General features: G+C 37.3%; 1 protein-coding gene across 1 annotated transcript in view; it reads right to left on the bottom strand.

Annotated features, from left to right (window-relative positions):
- The window catches only part of LOC106674101 (disco-interacting protein 2), a gene marked incomplete at its 3' end in the record, with an annotated part of 40,622 nt that extends 24,131 nt beyond the window's left edge, over positions 1-16,491 (bottom strand). Inside the window, exons 1-3 of the mRNA XM_024228003.1 lie at positions 16,432-16,491; positions 14,965-15,157; positions 9,135-9,263 (exon numbers count right to left, since the gene is read on the bottom strand). Of these exons, the coding sequence (XP_024083771.1) occupies positions 9,135-9,263; positions 14,965-15,157; positions 16,432-16,491 (382 nt within the window). The remainder of the gene's footprint in view (positions 1-9,134; positions 9,264-14,964; positions 15,158-16,431) is intronic.
- Positions 16,492-19,818: the final 3,327 nt, after the last annotated feature.

Raw genomic sequence — 19,818 nt, 5'->3', positions numbered from 1 at the left:
ATCGTAACTTTTGAACGGATTGAGATAAAACCATGAGGTTTACGTCATTATCCTCCACATTAGATGTACTGTCACAGATTTTTTAAAATATATTTTTTTTTTATTAGATGACCAGTTGACCCTGTGTAAATCACTCCAGGGGTTGGTACGACCTAAAAATCACTACCGCACTTTCACATCACCGTAATTAAGGAAAAAGTTTTGAAAGGAATAAACGCAAAAGAGGTTTGTCAAACATAATCAAATCTCCGACTTGCACCCTCAATTTTAACGTTCAAACAATGGAAAATTAACTTTCAAGTTGGAAACCGTGAAACCTTTGGGAAAGATCTTTGAACCTGGAAATCTACCGAATCTGGAAAATGTTTTCTTAACTGGGTCTAAATTAAATTGTTTGTGGCCGATCTATAGATCGAAGGGATGAATCGATTTTACGACATGAATGGCAAACCGTTGTTGTGTCACAGACGGCATCATTGACAACACCAGTTCCAGGAAGTCGGCTGCAAAAATGATCAAGCATAAACTAAAACCCCGTCGTCCTCGAGTGATAATCCAGTTTTTTTCCCCACTTTATTTATAATCCGTCCGGTGTATTTCTTGAGCGTATTTACATCCTGATCAAGGCCCCGCGGGTGGATTTCCGTTAAAATTTATTTCGTCTTAATGGTTGTCTTTAGTTGATTGTTTTGATCACCTTTTATAACTATTTTATACAATGACAATTATTATTTATGAGCAAAACAAGACAAGTATGGTAGTTCCGCGTTGTGTAGGTGTTTTCTGTTTCAGTTATGAGTTACAGTACGACAGACATACTGAAGATGGCGTAATGACAAAATACGTCTGATAGACCGATTCAGGGTACGCAACAGCAGAGGTTATATCAACCCTCGGGCTGCCGGTGTTTTTGAACAAAAAAAATATTTGTATTTCGGGTTCGAATGCAAGGCCGTTGGATTCGAACCCGGGACCTTTACCTTACAGTGATGAGGGCTGTGTTAACGACTAAACCGTTGCGGCCACCGACGCCCCCTCTAAGTAAGTTATTAAGCATGAAAGAAGAAATGGGAATCGGAAGTTGACAGGACTTCGTGCAATCCCATGAAAGACTTTTCATTTTGGCTCGGCTTTAATCTGAAATCTGTACACTGCACTCCGTGCGACAATGGCCGAGAGAGGCGGTCATCTGCCAGATCAGCTGTCAGATTGAGAACCTGTACAAGGCAGTTTATACATTTCAAACAAATAGGAATAACGCGCGAGCGAGGGAGAAAGTGACAATAAAGTGTATTCCTTCTGGAAGCCTTTTTAAAAATCATTTTGAAAACAATAGCAAGACACTGGGTTCATGGACTTCTTAAGGTGGCCATTTACGATCGCTCCAAGCAGTCCAAACGGAGCAACGCCAAAAAACACGTCAATGGCAAAACTGAACTGGCGTGCCCGGCTGTGCCGAATATTCGACCGGTCCAAACTCCATCGCGCCACTCCAAATATCTACGGCGCGACGACGGCATGGCGCGTTCGTGAATGGGATAACCTGGCGTGAACGGTGGAATATTGGAGCGCTGGCTTGGTCGTGAATGGGAAAACTCGCGTTTATTTTGTGCAGTCTCCGTCCTTTTGTCACTGAGCAAACATCTCCGTCGTACATTCTCAAAAAGTCAAAAACGTTTATTCTTTATTGGTAATGACATCCAATCGAGATTTTATTGTTGAGGTGATTGAATTGTATGAAAGTTTACCATATGTATGGAAAGTGGTTTACCAATAAAAGAAATTCGATCTTCGACCAGTTGGTCGACGTTTTCAAAACAAAGGATACAAATGCAACGAGAGATGCGGTATTGATAACCCCTAACAATGATCAGAAATCGTAGTAGAGAACTTAGTTCTTTGTAGTTCATCCCTGTAGCGTAATGTGGTTGCCAACCTTTCATGTAGTGATGATTTCTCTCATGACTGTCTTTTGTTTTCTAAACAAGGGGGTAACAAGCTGGAGTAAATATAAATAAGACAATCTTTTTTTTATAAGGTTTTGATTGAAATGAAAAAATAGTGTCACGAGGGGATTCGAATCCACGACATTCGGCTAAATACGCCGCTGCGATAACCACTTGAGCTATCCTGACTTCGATAGTTCGATCCACTCGGGCACTAACTCCCCATCTCAACCTACAACCTTTCGAATTTTCTCTCTTTTTGCCATTTTTTGGTATCGGAGAGGATCGACGTCACGACAGCTCAAGTGGTAGAGCAGCGGCGTATCAAGCCGAAGATCGTGGGTTCGAATCCCGCTCGTGCCAGTGACTTTTTTATCTCAACTAAAAACCTTAATTAATTGAAAGATCGAAACATTGGCACGAATCCTCCACATCAGACCGCATCTCAAGAGCAGCGGCGTATTTAGTCGAAGGCCATGGATTCAGACCCCACTCTTGGCACTAGCTTTTTCATTTCAACCAAAACCTTACAAAAAAGATTAAATAATTGAAAGAAGTAATTTGGTCAATAGAACACTGAATATAATGAATAAACAAGACATTTCATCCATCCTTAAATAAATCCTCNCTTGCCAGATTACCAATTCGGGTTACAGAGGGGCACGCAGCTAGTTTTTCTCAGCCTGATGTGGTAAACTAGTACACAATACATTTTTCCTTTGCCAAGCGTTTGACGAGGTGTGTCATCTGGAATTACGGTTCAGACGAAAGAAGATATGTCACTCTGGATTCCATATACGATTCCTTTCTCTTTGCATAAACAACAACCAGCCTAAACTCAAGCAAATGGGAACTTCAATTTCTCAAGAGCCCATTTTAAGTTATAACGATTACATTGAATTTAACATTTCGCCGGTGACACCATCATCTACGCCCAACATACCAAGTTACGACAAGAAGAGTCACAAAAGATCAGTATTTTCAGATCAGGAAATCCGCTGGCAGATTATTATATAGCATCCATAACCAAAAATTAAAGAATGCTCATGGTATACACCCACAGAGGAAAATTGTACGGGCAAAGATATAAAGAAGCACATGAGCAGTACAGCATTTGAGTACCATAACCATCTTTCTAGCTGAACTGCTGGCCATAGAAAATTCAATAAATAAAAATTAACAACCAGATGTATGAGTGAGTGTGAGAATGACTAGTTTAAGTAAGGGGCGCCGAAATGACCAAAGAAGTCGATGGCGCCCGATCAGAGCTCAACCTCGCAGTCGTTCAGGTACGAAGGTACCTCTAATTCTTCAGCGAGAGGCCAGAAGCCTCCTAGAAGGTCTCGTAATTCTAAGTTTAACTGCCAGATACTGCATAAAACCTTACAAAACTGGGATCTTCAAATAGCCTGGGGTACCAGGACATGATGGAACTATAGGCAACGAGGAGGAAGTTATAATTGCTATGAAAGAAGCCCTGGAACAAATCCAAGGATTAAATCCATTTTGGCCCATACAGCCATATTTAAAGAGGACTTGAGAGTTACTAAAGAACACAAAAAATACTGGAAACGTATACCAGGTAGCAAAGAGTTCTTGTACAAATAACCCAATGGGGAAGAGAGGAAATCCTCAACGGAAAGGAAACAAAATATTGCTTATTTATAGGACACTGTTTCACCTTAAAATAAATGAGACCATCATCAGATGAGCAAGGACATATGACGAGAAAGAGATAACTGAACATGCAACCTGCACTGTAATAGCTAGGAAAAGGTTAAGATTCCTGGTAAAAACGGTCTTGAGCAGTACAAACCTACTGATTACCACGAGAAGAATTCTTTACTTCATTCAAGAAAGAAAATCTTCGGGGAAATCCATTGGAAAAGATTGGCACAATAGATGACTGTTGAAGTGCTGAAGGAAATAAAAATATTTAGAATAAGAAACCGTTCCTGCAGTGTTCTGGTCTTCCAGATCAAAAATCTACTTATAGCTACAGTCATCATAAAGATCTTAAGCTGACATCAATAAACAAATTGACTAAATTAATATGGTTCAACTTTCAAAGGATTCATTTAAGATGAAAATTCTAAGCTACAAGATTGGCAAGAATACACGATTTCAACTCAGATTCTAGCAGGGCAACTAAGAGTAAGATACCTTCAACCTTCCAAGCTCTGCAGCCTTCTGGCTTATTGTACCTTCCTAGTTCCTTAGTCCAGTGCAATAGACTCAATCCTTCTCCTTAGAAGTATCAGCTCACTGACTGTCGCTGCTGCAATTTGATTCCCTAAGTTTTTTCCATATGTTAGGTTAAATCTCCCTTGAGCTGTTGCTTAGCATTCGAAGTTGACATGGGTGTCTGTTTCCTCCTCCTCATTGCATAATCAGCAGATGAGATCATTGTTGTACATGTTTTTTCAGATGTCAGTGACCAGTTAGTAGTCCTATCACTTCTCTGAGCCTAGCCCTCTCCAAGTGCAGCAGTGAGTTTGCTAGTCTTGGTGAGGTGTTTCATCATAAGTTTACAGTGTCTAGCTCCGCTAATTTATCCACTTCTCCTTTTGTTTTGTTTGGATTCATTCGGATGGAGGATTCTATATTTGTTTTTGCTATCCCAATTACAGGTTCGGGCCTATGATTTTGCAGATCCTCCTCTGGTCAGATTGTCTGCTTTGTCGTTACCCAAAATTCCTCTATGCCCTGGTACCCAAGACATCATCAGGTTGTTGTGTTTCCCAAGATTTTGGAGATTTTGGATGCATACACTGAGTAATTTTGATGTGATTCTTTTACATGCTAATGCTTTAATGCCTGCTTGGCTATCAGATCCTATATGGATTTTTTTGCCAGTTAATCTCTTTTAAGATTTTCCAGGGCACAAGCATGGATGGCATGTATTTCTGCTTGAAAGACCGAAGTATACTTCCCTAATGATTTTGATTGCTCATGTTTTGGGCTTGTATAGAAATAAGTCCAAATGCCTTCTTTTAAGAAGTGGTAGGCAGTTGATCATCATTGCTTTCTTTTTACCGACTCTTCTTCATACTCTAGGTCTCAATTGTCTGGTTGCTTCCCATTCAAAGATAAGTGGTAGGTTTTTCTTCCCCATAAACTCAATGGGGTCGTCATTGAATTTATCCATGTTGTGAGGGTTTTTTCTCAGATCCGAGTAACTGGTAGCGGGATCATTCCTTACAGCTGTAGCATGTGTTAGCCAGTTTTAGCGAGGGCACTTAAAAAAATCTTATCTCGACTAGTGTTTATAATTGTAAAATTCCAACTCGATCACAAACAAGGTGATAACAAAATTATTTAAGTATATTCTCTGTTTCGTGAAGAAGTAAATGTCAGATGAAAAAAAAGAGCTCACACCTCTTTCTCATTCGTTCCACCCGTCGGCTCATCCGAACGCCGCCACTAAAAAGTGAAACCGTCGTTTCAAAGCGTTGTACGGTGTTGTAATAAAAAGTAATTTTAAAGATCCCAAGGAAGCACAGAAGGTGTCTTACACGGTTTCACGAACAATTTATCTCGGGGCGAGAAAACGGTTCGGTCCATATTTTCCAATAGGCCCTGGAAGCAGACAACGCCCAGACTATGAAAATTACATCTCGCTACCCCATGGAAAAAGTGAGAAATAATGTTCCTCTTTTAAAAGAAGGACGGATCTATGAATTTTCGACGATGCTGCCGTAATAGAACGAATTTGTTTACAAAATGGTACCAGCGGCAACGTTCATATTAAAGACAACACTTTTAAGGTCGAGCGTCAAGTTACAAGTTGAAATTTTAAAAATCAATTTTAAATTGATACAGTGACATTTCTTAAATGTTGACGTTAAAATAAAGACAATATTTAACACCTGAACCAAAGAAAATATCGTCGAAAATGGATTTTCTTTCAAAGATGTGAGCAATTTCCTCGTTGCCATGTCGTTCATTTAAAAAAAATCTAACTGTTATTTATATATAAGTATATTTTTTAGATTTAATTTATTTATTTAGGACCCGGTCGTGAGTTCGATTCCCACCATCGCCCCCAGAATTTTTGACCAAAAATTAAGTACTGAGGTTTGGCTAATATGCTAGACACGATGCCAAAAAAGAATTGCTCATCTTTCCTTCTAACAAACAAAAATGAAGACATGCATCAGGATGGTGTCATATCATAGGTATATGTGAAAGTTAGGGAACTGGTAAAGGAGTAAAGTAAGGGAGCAAAAGTGTTTCCCTGAGAGACGTCAATTAAAATGAGATAAATCGTTGGTTTTAGACGTGTATGTGGACTTCACATCAATTGCCCATCTCCAAAATATGTACACGCAATATTGTATGTGTCTGGCCTGAAAACTACAGCAGACCATAGGAGTCTCCTGCAAGGAAGGCTTGAGCTGGATAAATTGTGACTAACGGATTGCAATGAAAAACAGTTTGGAGTGAAATCTTTTGTAGGGGGTTTTGGGACCCAGTGGATATTTAGATCGGATTGGATGACAAGCATCAAGCGCAGTAGCGCGTACATTGTGTTGATGTTGGAAACTCTTGGTTGTACCGCACAGTCCAAGTCCATCGGGGCAATGGTCAATTTAGTTCTTTTGTCAAGCAGTCTTTATATTTGAAGTTCGTTTTAGTCGAGTATGTAGATTCCTTTTGTCCAGGTTTAGTCCAACGTATCGTATACTATTCACTGGAGGAATCGGGTAGAGTTTCATAAAAGAATGATACGGGATTTTTGATGATTTACCTTGATTCTCCTATGATGAAGTCATAGTTCCAGGATAAAAAGATGGTAATGAAAATTGTGGAAAAGTTACGAGGTGAATTTTAGAGAAGCGGAATGTAATATCATAGTTATATGTGAAAGTTATGGCACTGGAATGCAATAGGAGATCGGCGGTAAGGGAATAAAGTAAGGGAGCAAGAGTGTTTCCCTGCGAGACGTCAATTAAAATGGAATAAATCGTTCGTTTTAGACATGTATGTGGATTCCACATCAACTGACCAGGTTTAGTCCAAGCTATCGTATACTATTCGCTAGAAGAATCGGATAAAGCTTTTCATATAAGAACGATATGGGATTTTTGATGATTTACCTCGATTCTTCTATGCTGAAGTCATACTTCCAGTATAAAAAGTTGATAATGAAAATTGTGGATAAGTTACAAGGTGAATTTTAGTGAAGAAGAATGTCATATCATAGTTATGTGTGAAAGTTAGGGAACTGGAATGAAATGGGAGATCAGCGGTAAAGGAGTAAAGTAAGGGAGCAAGAATGTTTCCCTGAGAGACGCCAATTAAATTGGGATAAATCGTTCGTTTTAGACGTGTATGTGGATTCCACATCAACTGCCCAGGGTTTAGTCCAAGCTATCACAACTCACTGGAGGAATCCGGTTGACGTGCAACAAACAAGGTGCAGTTTTTCTATTAAGAATGATACTATTGGATTTTTCATGTTTTATTTTGATTCTACTATGCTGAAATCATGGTTCTAGCATAAAAAGATGGTACTAGACGTTGCGGATAAGTGAATGTGTCAATGTTTTTGAAGAGGATTGCCGTACCATAGGCATATATGAATGTTTAATTACAGGAATGTACTAGATCAGGTGAAAAAGAGTAAGGGAGCAAGCGTGTTTCCTTGGGAGACGCCAGCTAAAATGAGATAAATCATGTAAGTAGGGAATCTTAATTTCTCTTTTTACTTATTAAAATACTTTTCCTTCTTTATTTCTTTGTGAACTCGAATTTTATTGGATCAATCAATTAAATTATTTATATGTGATACTGTATTTTGAAATTGAAATATTGAGTTTATTAACAATTGTTGTGTGCACACCGTGGTTAACATTTATCTAATAAGAGCGTAATTTTGAAATGTTTGAGATGTTACGAATACGAGTTTGCAAATATTAATGCGCTGTTACGTTACGTTTTGCGTTCCTGAGAGGGGCATCGCATTTGGCCGATTATACTTTTACTTTTAATAATTTATTTTGTTACGGTCGAGGGCGAACGAAAAATATACACGGGAATTCCCAGAAGTTTTATTCAGTAGATAAATAATCAAAATACAAATGTGAATCAGTTATGAGTGAGCATTCCTCGAAACGGCATACTTGCAATTTTCAAGAAATTATTTAAGGTATTTCCGATCATTGGATTATTTTGTTAACGAAAACGTCCAGAAAGGGTTGAAGTTTAATTTAATACATTATATTTCGTGGTCCGATTGACCAAATTCTTTCAATTAATTAATCTTTATGTAAGGTATTGGTTGAAATGAAAAAATGGCAAAAAGGAGGGTAAATTCGAAAGGTAGGTTGTGATGGGAAGTTGATGTCCGAGTGGATCGAAGTCACTACGGCTCAAGTGGTTAGAGCAGCTGCGTATTGAACCGAATGTCATGGGTTCGAATCCCGCTCGTGACACTAACTTTTTCATTTCAACCATTACCTTACCCAAATATTAATTAATTGAAAGAACTTTAATTTAATATAAATTTAAGAATAAAAACATGATTTTCCTTTTCGTTTTTTAGATACTAGTATCCTGTGGAACAGTAATAGTTTTTGGACGGTTTTTAAGTAGTTTTGTAAGTTTTGCCCGGAATTAAATGATTAGCCAATAGCAAAAGGTTATTGAGAACACTCATTTGGACCAGAATAAAAATTTATTCTGGCATGTGAAATTTGGTCACTGGGCTTGTATTGAAATGGTCATTTATACTGTAATTTCTGTAGAGCTTGAAACTTAGTTTGGTCCAAACGGTTTTTTTTTCTCGAAACGCACAAAGTTCCGAATTGAAGACCTTCTTACCATAAGGAGAGCATTAACGACAATTTATTTATTTTTTTTTTTAATTAACTATTGATCAAAGTAGACTTGGTTTCGATAAAAGTGAACGTTCGGGGAAAAGACTCAGAAAGGTAAATCACAAGGAAAGGAAAGAAAATTCTCTTTTGTCGAACCCGTGACATAAAATCCGACAGGGAAAACGGGTCAACGAGGATTTCCGACGCCTTGAGCAATTATCGCTTTGACGTCATTTGAAGAGTGCGGTTTATTGGGCCGGATCGGCCTTAGCTTTAATCCCCCTGGAGGCCGGAAAGAAGCTTCAACCCTTTCGAAAATCCCCTTTCGATAAATAGTTAGCAGATAGGGTGAAAAGTGGCCGCTTACCGGAATCGTGTCTGTCTCTATCCGGGCTCTTGGCCATGACGGAAGTCCTTTTCGACGGCATCGGCAGTGAGGGCTTCGGCCTCCCCTGCATCGCGGCCAACGCTTGCTGCACTGCTTCTTGCCGCACTTCTGCAACAGACAAATTATTAAGTAAATAACGTTCAAAAGCTAAAAGACAAAAGAAAACACGTGCACTAGGAAGGACTGAAAGGAATCCAAACCGCAAACACCGGCAAAAGGTGAAAACTTTTTAAAGCATGCAAGTTTTCAAGCAAAGCTGCTCACAAATTTAAGGTGTGATATAAAGGATACCATGAGTGAAATCAGCAAATACACAAAAACAATATACCAACCGTAAAGCAGCTTCCTCAAGATTCAACAACAAATACTTTATTACATACACTCTCAATACAAACATACACAAAATACAACCGTTTAACACTTACTTCATGTTTCATACGAAACCTTGATTTGTTTTAAACAAAAAACAATTCTCGAAAGTTCACTTCGTGCAGGATCAAAGTTTATTAGCTGAGTGGATATGTTTTCCCAGAGTAAAGACTGTCTTCTTCCAGCATTAAAAGAGGTTAAATTTGACAGGGCGATGGGCTTTCAAAAACTCGCTTTTCAAATTTACAAAAGTTGGCATATTCCAAGCAGTTTTATTTAGTTCTAGTAACCCAGGAATTTTCAGGTTGTACAGGTCCTTTTGTTCATTTTCGTATGATTTGACTTGGGCTGCATTCCTATTGAACGGAGGACTTAATTTTCATCCAGTGGATCCACGTTAGTAGCCCCCTTTTGGTTCGAGCTCTAAACGCGAAGTTGGAGTCATGAGCTTAAGTTATAAAGGCACCAATGTACAAGGGGAGGACGTGAACACAGAACAGAAACACTAATTGGACTAGTATGCTCATTTGAAGCAAACCTATATTAACTCATTCCTTAAGGGAACCTGGAGGCATTGCTAACTTGAATATCCATTGTATACTGTCTTCCTGGAGGTATGAGCCACACCATATACGTTAAACATTAAGAGTAGAAAACGAGTCGGCCGAGCTTTTCATTATTTTTAAGGCTTTTTATTAGATCTCAAAGCGTTTTTATAGACTGCCGTATAACCTTCAGGCTCAGGGTTTTTCCGCTGAGCAGTAGGAATCTTGGTCTACATAAGATATCGCACTAACGGAGGACATGTTCCGCGCTTCTTCTTCTTATTCCTGGCACCATCAGCACAGGCTTTTTTCTGCACCGAGTTTTAGCAAGCGCAACTATTATGCTCGTCTCAAAAACGTCCTAGATTTAGTAATCTGCCGTTAATTTCTGCGAAGGTCCTTTGACGAACTTTTTCGCATGCCTCTGTTCTGGGTTACATAGCCCTTGAACGAAAGATTTATTTTTAATTTGTGGTCTGATGGATCCACGTTTTTGGTATACCACAAAGGAATCAAGACCGATAGGCGTTTTCATCGAATTTACCTTTGCCAATTTATCGTCCTAGCCTTGAAGTCCCAGTCAGCTCTGGACTTTCCTACCGATGAGGTGTTGTCTTTAGGTTCCTTGGCTGTTCTTCTTAGAGAGACACTTAGCTTTTTAATGTCCTTGGCATATTGTTCAAGAGCCACGAAAGACAGTGGTATATTGCCGAATGTCATAAATTCTATTCCTTGGTTTATTTCCATAATACCAGCTCCTAACCCTACAAACTCGGTATGGAGCCATCTCTATACTAGACATGGTCGGCGTTAAATTTTCCCCTCAGCCTGCTCAGAAGAACCCTGCTTGTTATCTCTAACTTACTTCCAAGAATATCGTAAACACGGCAGTCAAAAGCTATTGGATAAATTCAGGGATGTACGCGCGAAGGGGTAAACTTTTTGTAACAAGACGACCCTTTTCGTTTATTTCGAAAACAATTAACTTTAGCAAAAAATGGTCTTATACAAACCCCAAGTTAAGTTGCGTGTTTTTTTTTGTACCAACATGGCCCTCCACCCTGCTCCTTTATTTCGGAAACAATTAACTTTAGAAAAAAATGGACATATACAAACCCCAAGTTGTTGCGTTTTTTTTTTTTTTTTTTTTGTACCAACATGGCCCTCCACCCTGCTCCTTTATTTCGGAAACAATTAACTTTAGAAAAAAATGGACATATACAAACCCCAAGTTGTTGCGTTTTTTTTTTTTTTTTTTTTTGTAACTACATGGGCCTCCACCTTGCTCCTTTATTTCGGAACCAATTAACTTTAGCAAAAAATGGTCTTATACAAACCCCAAGTTAAGTTGCGTGTTTTTTTTTGTACCAACATGGCCCTCCACCCTGCTCCTTTATTTCGGAAACAACTTTAGAAAAAAATTGTCTTATACAAACCTCAAGTTAATTTTGGCTAGGAATCCTTCGGGCATAACTCTGAAAAGGTCGATCTTATCAAAATTTTCCTTTCAGTAAAAATGTCATAAAATAAGCTCTAGAATCGAACTGTACAATAAAAATATGGGACTCTCATTTAAAATAACAAAAGTTAGTGACATTTTCAAGCTAGACGAGAAAGTTACGTTAAATCTGTTACCACCATCCTAGCCAAAATTAACTTGTGGTTTGTATAAGACCATTTTTGGCTAAAGTTAATAGTTTCCGAATTAAATGTGTGAACTATAGAAGCCCTGTATATTTAAAACAAACAACAGTTTGTAGATAATAAAACGCCAGTATTTATTGGAAAAATTGCCACTTATTTTCAAATAATCACCATTTATGGAGAAAACAAATTGATCTGGTTGATTTTTATCTATAGGAGAAGATCCATTAGTGGTTATGCAAGTGGTGAAAACGTTTTAACTAAAGAGCGAGGCGAAGTAGAGTGCTTTCACACCGCTCCGATAGCGCAAATAACGACCTTTTTTTAACCACTTCAAATTAAATTAATTCCGCAATCAGCATGGATCGTGAAATTTCAACATAATAGAACTTTTTTCCAGACTTTTAACGCGACTTTCGGCCACTCGCGGTTCAATTTCCTATTTCGAATGTATTTAAAAAAAAAATGACTTTTTTAGTCAGTATAAAGCTTCTTTTTCTTGGAATGTAAAGGATAAGTGTTATCATTCGTTTATTTAAATAAACTTTATAGGAATAAAGAACTTGCGAGTTTATGGACCTAATGAGCTTATCCACTTCGTTTATAATATAAGCGAGTGTCCATTGGAGAATAAGTCAGCAGTTAAGGATATTCAAAACCGGTCGTCCTCAGCCTTAGCCTTTAAGGACGAAATATATACAGGGAGATTTTTTTTTGTAGAGCTAAACGCGTGAATCCTCGTTTCCGAAGGCGTTGTAGCGTGTTCAAACTCGGCGTCCGTTTTACAAAATGAATTATTCGCTAGGGCCGTTTCGCCTCGCGCTAAACCCCGTAATGCGAGGGCGGTGCATTTATTTTTCAGGTCCTGGGCCTTTTCTCGTAAATACCTAAAGGCATCATTGTGAGGGAGGAAGTCGTTTATGAACCGGGGCCCTCGCCGTGGGTGATACCCTCTAACGACTGAGTGGTTGTAAATTGCCACTTTTAATTTAACAGCCTAATAACTTGTATTAAAATACTATAAATCTCGACTGTGCTGTTAAATACTACATCATACAATTCACAAGAAGCATTATAAAGTAAGATTCCTTGTTGGTTTACTGGTGAATATTTTTAGTTAAAACAGCGAGGATGGACGGACCAGGCAGATCAGAAAACGATCCAACTACAGGTTCATCACCCTTCAGATATCAACAAGAAATCTCAAGTTAAAATATTATTCCTAAAACATTAAGTTGGTCGGCAAGTGGACGATCACTTTATTCTAATACTATTTCTCGGCATCTTCAGTGAGAGACGAAAATTGGGAAAAATCCTGGGGAATAAATATAATATGTTAAACCGATGAGTTCCTCGCTATGATGACCAACTGATTAATGCTTTTTCTTATTAGCCAAATTTGATGTATATATGATTATTTTAGAGGTAAGAGGAGGGTGAAAATTCTAGTGGCGATGGTGGAATCGAACCTACGACTTCAGGGTCTACGAGTCGAGTTAGAATTTTCTAATAAAGCCATTATTAGGTTTTGATATATATTCTATTCCATAATTAGTTAGAGTTTAGAGTTTGATATTCCTGTCCGGTCACCCCATAAAAATACTTGATACACCCAAAAATTAATTTTTGAATTACACTTCTTTTATACTAAAAATCACTTTTATAGTTCTTCTCCTTCTTTCACCAGGTTCTTTTTCTTTCAATTACCATTTTCCTTTTTTCTCCAGGACATTGAGACTTTATGAATATCAGGTAAGCATTGTAGAAATTATAAACGTTTTTCTTCGTCCAAATCTGCACAGGAGGAAAACCCCACCTGGTGATTAATTTTGATTGATTTTTGATATTTTTCCAATTTTTTTTTAACTTTCACGAAGTTAATTTCTAATATAGAAGAAATATTAAAACAATTATTTAGGCAATGTGAAGAATTGGAGATAGAGATGGGGGAAAAACCGCTCCTTTTAAGGATCGTAACAAAACCACACACAAAATCTATTTTTATCCAAAATTCCATTTTTGGCGGTGTTACCCCCCCCCCCACAGTGGTTCATCGTCCACTTAGTAAAGTGAGCTAACACTTTAGATCAGCTCGTGAGCTACCAACACTAATTCGCGCCATTCGTGAGTAAATCCTAACTATTTTCCATCCTTTCGCTTCTCCATACTATGTGCAATATTTCTGACGAGAAAGTCGGAAATGCGCTAGAAATTTTATCAACTACAGCGAAAATACGTCCTGGAAGTAAGCCTTATTTTGCTTGAGCCCATCATAATTTAAAAGCAACACCTAAACTCTGTTGTGCCAAGGCTGTTTACTTATATTTTAAAATAATTCTTAAGCGGTTGTGAACTTAACTAACAATACTTCGTGCAGCCTGAACGCGTTTTGCCTATGCTAATTAAAGTTCAACTTCCTTAACAGGAAACTCTCTTCTAATTGAATTTCACGGAAGATCGGACTCAACAATTTGCCTTTTTTCAGATTCGGTGCGGGGGGATTAGACAATAGATATTAATTCGGCAAGGAATAGACGGATGTCCAGGGAAATATATTTGATCTCGAACTACTAGACCGATCCAGAGAAGGCCAGGTAGACATTTTTCAGTTTGAACGCATTAAATTTTTCTAATTACTTTATTTTTACCCTACGCAAATCCAAAGTCCAATTTTCCATAAGATTGTATTATCCCCGGGACATCTGCCCGACGCCACGCAACGCTACCCTACTCTACGCTACGCGATCCCCACTCCGAATTTTCGTCGAGTAGCATCGAGTACAGTCGAAGACAAAAAACCGGACACTCATATTTTATTCAAACTAATGTATTATTGTCGCTATATTAATTACAAAATACTTATTTTAATATAAACCAAATTAAGCCAAATCAAAAAATTCATTTATCTTTATTTTTAATTTCAATGTTTTGGCAGAAAATTAATCATAACACCGAAATATCATTTATTGATAGAATGAATTTAACTAGCAATTTATTACATAGATTTGCTCATAAAATTTAACTAACAATTTATTACAAGGTTTTGCTCAAAATAGTGCATTAAGAATTGTGATACTGATTATTGTGATACACAGGAAGTATTGGATGTTTTGGCAGAACCCCACAGTTCCACTCCTTATGTCCAAAATGGTCGCAGTAAAGTCTTGTGTAAGGTTGTTTAGTATTGACGGTCAAGGAAGATTTTGGTCCTAGAAGTCTTCGTAATTGTCCAAGCCTCTTAAATCTTGTACGGGGATTCCGTGTCAGCCAGTTGTCTAGGTACCTAATTATTTGACTTGAATGGAAGACACCTCTTTGTTGTTGATGTACAACGGATTGCAAGACTGTTTTCTCAATGTGTACATTCAGCCTTGTCCTCCACTTTTTGCACCAGTCTTCGATAAGCTCAAGGTGTCCTTGGATGGTAGGACTCGAGTTAGAGGGCTAAATCGCAAACAAATTGAATAAAAACAACAATTCATCCATAAAGCCTCCATCCAAATGTCGTTTATTCATTTTGGTGTTATTGTTAGATCCGAGTATCTTTCTGTTCAACATCGGACATAGTTTCAGATCTTTTAATTAACAGACCCAATAGGCGTTTTGAAATCTAATGATTTGCAAAAGATGGTTGGTTCTGCTCGTTCATTCATCAGAGGAGCACAACAGTCCTATTTGACTGTGCATTAGTTTTTCTAGTCACTTCAACAAACCAAATCCAATTCTTCTGTTTATACAAAATTAGGATGTTTTCATTTCCGGAGATCAAACTGATCATTATAGGTTTATTAATAACTTTCGTATTTTTTTTAAATTTCCTCAGCGACCATCAGTAGAGGAAAAAGGACTCTAAAAGATTGACGTTCTACAACAAAATGGAAGTGGCATCTTGTAAACATATCACTGTTAAAAAAAAAAACTGACGTTAAAATCTCTGAAACTTAACCCTTTGTTGGAAAAACAGAAGAGTACTAAAAGGGCTGACTTTGTCCTGTAAATAAAGGGAGCTTCTTCAGAACGGCGCCCGTCGAAAATAATCATAGCGACCCGTCACGATTCGATACGTGTAACATTTCTTCCTCACTCCCTGGCCGGTTTTTGTATCGTGAAGTTAGAAAGTCTGGGTCGTCCCTCGTCTCCGTCCTCTTTCCTCGGGTCAAACCGGTGATCTTCAATTACACAACTCGGGCTCGACTCCTACGCGATCGGCGCACCGCTTCGACTTGTCAATTTAGAGCACGAAAAAATTTCAATTTCAACGTCGAAACGACTTATAATCGGGCAATTTCGTTTCAATAGACGAGTGAATTAATCCGTGTACGGATTTTCCTGAGGCCGTCTCCCCGAGTCCCGAAGGATTTGCCAAATCCGAGGATGAAGGTATCATTTTAAGCCGGCTGCACGGCTTTCATTAGCCGATTTCAAGGAATGAGCTTAACGTTCAATTTGAGAAAACAGAAAAGCTTAGCGATGAAGACTTTTCAGCTCGGTCGTCTCAGCGGGTGGAAAATCTTAATAGATTCTCATGGAAATTAAGGGGAGTCATTTTCAGATGATCGGAAATAACTCTTCTCCCTTCGGCGTAGGAAAAAAATGAAACGAAAATACGAGGAAAGGAAAAGGGCTTCTCTAATTATATGGTCCAGTCAACAATTCGGCTGATGTTTTCGGTAGACCGAGCCGCAGGGGAATATTTGGAAATATTGACTCGGACCCACTCTGAGAATTGGATCCATGGGAGCGGGCTCTTCGACAAACCCGAGGAAGAGACTTGCCATCTTGCCTTATTGTGTTCTCTTTACCAAACCATCTGGATATTTTTATTTGGTTTACACTAAAATAGGAATTGTAATTAATATAACGACAAAATTACATACATAGTTTGAAATAAACTACAAAAAATATGAGTGTTCTGACACTACTCGACAAAAATGGTGCAATTTTAATTAAAACCGTGTAATAAATATTTACTTAAATTGATTATATCAAAAAATGGTATTCTGGTGTTTGGTTAAATTTTTTACCAAGCAGTATTCTTCAATTAATTAAAAAAAAAAAAAAAAAAACTAATGAATTTTTGATCTCGCATAATTTGGTATGTACTAAACTAGGTATGTTGTAATTAATATAACGACAATAATACATGTTGATTGAAATAAAAATATGAGTGTCCGGTTCTTTTGTCTTCGACTGTACTCGATGCTACTCGACGAAAATTTGGAGTGGGGATCGCGTAGCATAGAGTAGGGTAGCGTTGCGTGGCGTCGGGCAGATGTGCACGGGGTAATACAATCTTATGGAAAATTGGACTTTGGATTTGAGTAGGTAGAGTTGCATCGGGTAAGTGTGTTTCTGGCTTAATGACGCTACCCGACGCCTTGCCACGTTTTGGTGGGGTGTGCACATCTAGCTGACGCAAGCACACGTCGCGTACAGTCCATAACGTTTATCACAATAATCACTCTCACAATCGCAACGCATCTTTTGTTCTTAATGCACTATTTTGAGCAAAACTTTGTAATAAATTGTTAGTTAAATTTTATGAGCACAACCATCTAATAAATTGTTTGTTAAACTTAATTGTTTTAAATAAAGTTACTCCTAACCATCATAATTAAACAAAGTTTATAAAAACTTATGCATTTTTGATCTCGTTTAATTTGGTTTGCATTAAAATAACATGTTGTAATTAATATAACGACAAAATTACATATACATAGTTTGAAATAAACTACAAAAATTATGAGTGTCCTGTTCTAACGCTACTCTACAAAAATGATGTAATTTTATGAGCAAAACCGTGTAATAAATTGTTTGTTAAACTTAATTGTTTTAAATAAAGTTACTCCTAACCATCATAATTAAACAACGTTAATAAAAACTTATGAATTTTTGGTCTCGTTTAATTTCGTTTACATTAAAATAACATGTTGTAATTAATATAACGACAAAATTACATGTACTTAGTTTGAAATAAACTACAAAAAATATGACTGTCCTGTTCTGATGCTACCCGACATTACAAAATGGTGTCATTTTACCAGCAAAACTATGAAATAAATTGTTAATTAAATTTTATGAGCAAAACCGTGTAATAAATTGTTTCAATTTTAGTATATGTACCGCCGATGTACAAAAAATTGTTATTTAAATTCATTATATCAAAAAATCGTATTCCGGTGTTTTGATTAATTTTCTACCAAACCATTAAAATTAATTTTTTAAATAAAAACTAATTAATTTTTAATCACAGTTAATTTGGTTTTTATTAAAATAAGTATGTTTTAATTAATATGACGACAATAATACATGTAGTTTGAATAAAAATATGAGCGTCCGGTTCTGACGCTTCTCGACGAAAATGATGTAATTGTAATGTAAATGAGCAAAACCATGAAGTTAATTGTTAGTTAAATTTTATGAGCAAAACCGTGTAATAAATTGTTAGTTAAATCCACTTTATCATAAAATGGTATTCTGGTGTTTTGATCAATTTTCTACCAAACCATTAAAATTAATTTTTTAAATAAAAACTAATTAATTTTTAATCACAGTTAATTTGGTTTATATTAAAATAAGTATGTTTTAATTAATATGACGACAATAATACATGTAGTTTGAATAAAAATATGAGCATCCGGTTCTTTTGTCTTTGACTGTACTCGATGCGACCCGACGGAAATCTGGACAGTGGGGAACATGTAGCGTAGAGTAGGGTAGCGTAGCATAGCATCGGGTAGATGTGCACGGGGGTAATGAAACCTTATGGAAAATCGGAGTTTGGGTTTGCGTCGGATAGCGTCACATGGCGTAGCATCGGCTGAGTGTGTTTCTGGCTTTAAGTATGTTCCCTGCTGTAATAACTGTTTAATTATAATAAGTAAACAACACAAAACCGCTATATCCTCTCTGAAATTCTGAAACTATAAAATCCGACATTTCGCGGAAACAACGCAATATATTCCAATATACATCGTTCCGGGTAATAAACCCTCTGCCGGGGTTGAGCGGATTATTCGCTGAATTCAAATAGTTGTGGTTTTTTTAAACCGTGTTCTACTCGGTATGGATGTTACACGATCGATACTTTCAAAGCAACGACGTATCACATAATTTAGGGGGATCGAGCTCACAGTCTGTATAATTTAATTTTTTTACACCAACGCCCTGCCGATGCAATAGTCGTTTTATCATAACGATGTCACATATTTCATAAGGAAATGCTCAAAATTACAATGGCAGACCACGACTGACGCCTGTATAATCTGCTCAAAAGTAGAACAATGAACTGTTCGACATGCCAATGAAATCATACGCCTTATGCCATAAATTACTTTTTTTTTAAATTCCTGATTTTATCCTTAATACAGAAATTGAACTTTATTTATCGTTCTTAAACATGTCTAGTTGGCCAATGGTACAATTAACTAAATCATCATAATCAATAGGAGTAGACACAAGAATTTTTTCACAACAACACAACAGTGATCATGTCAACCCCGGGGAGCCGGATATTTGAAAAAAAGGAAAAAAAAGCCAATTTGTAAATTTTCCGCTGGATTCCAACCCGGCATTTTTACAGTGATGCCTCGTCCTGTTAATCATCGAAGCCTAACGACGCTTTTTTTTCTAATTTCTTAAAAATTAAAATACAAAAAATGCTAAAAAGAAGCAGCAAGATTAGACGAGTTTTTTGCAAAAGAAAAGTCAGTGCTGATTAAGGTATAAGGTATTTAGTAATAGTTAAGGTTGGTTGTACCTAAGAATTACAGTCTGTAAGTCCAGTGTCATAATGGCCTCGTAAATGGTAAATTTATTTTCTAGATGTTTTTCACCTGTGAAGTCATGGCTGCAGTAACTCCGAGCTCTGGGACGTTACTTCCGATGAACTTACAGTTCGATCTGGTTAGTACAGATGATGATGTGTTTTTTTTATTCCTGAAGCACAGTAGCCTTCTGGCTTATTGTACTTTAATAGTCCTTAGTTCAGTGCAATCGACTCGATCATTCTCCTATGAAGTACTAGGTCATTTGACTGACTGGCAATGGATAATTTCGTAAAAAGAAAAACTTTTCATTTATGGAAATGTGGAATTTTTCTGTGT

The sequence above is a fragment of the Cimex lectularius genome, unplaced genomic scaffold (assembly GCF_000648675.2).
Source record: "Cimex lectularius strain Harlan isolate CLEC.00 unplaced genomic scaffold, Clec_2.1 scaffold44, whole genome shotgun sequence".
NCBI classification, from domain to species: Eukaryota; Metazoa; Arthropoda; class Insecta; order Hemiptera; family Cimicidae; genus Cimex; species Cimex lectularius.
The sequence above is the reverse complement of the archived record's forward strand: the minus strand, read 5'-3'. Positions and strand labels throughout refer to the sequence as shown.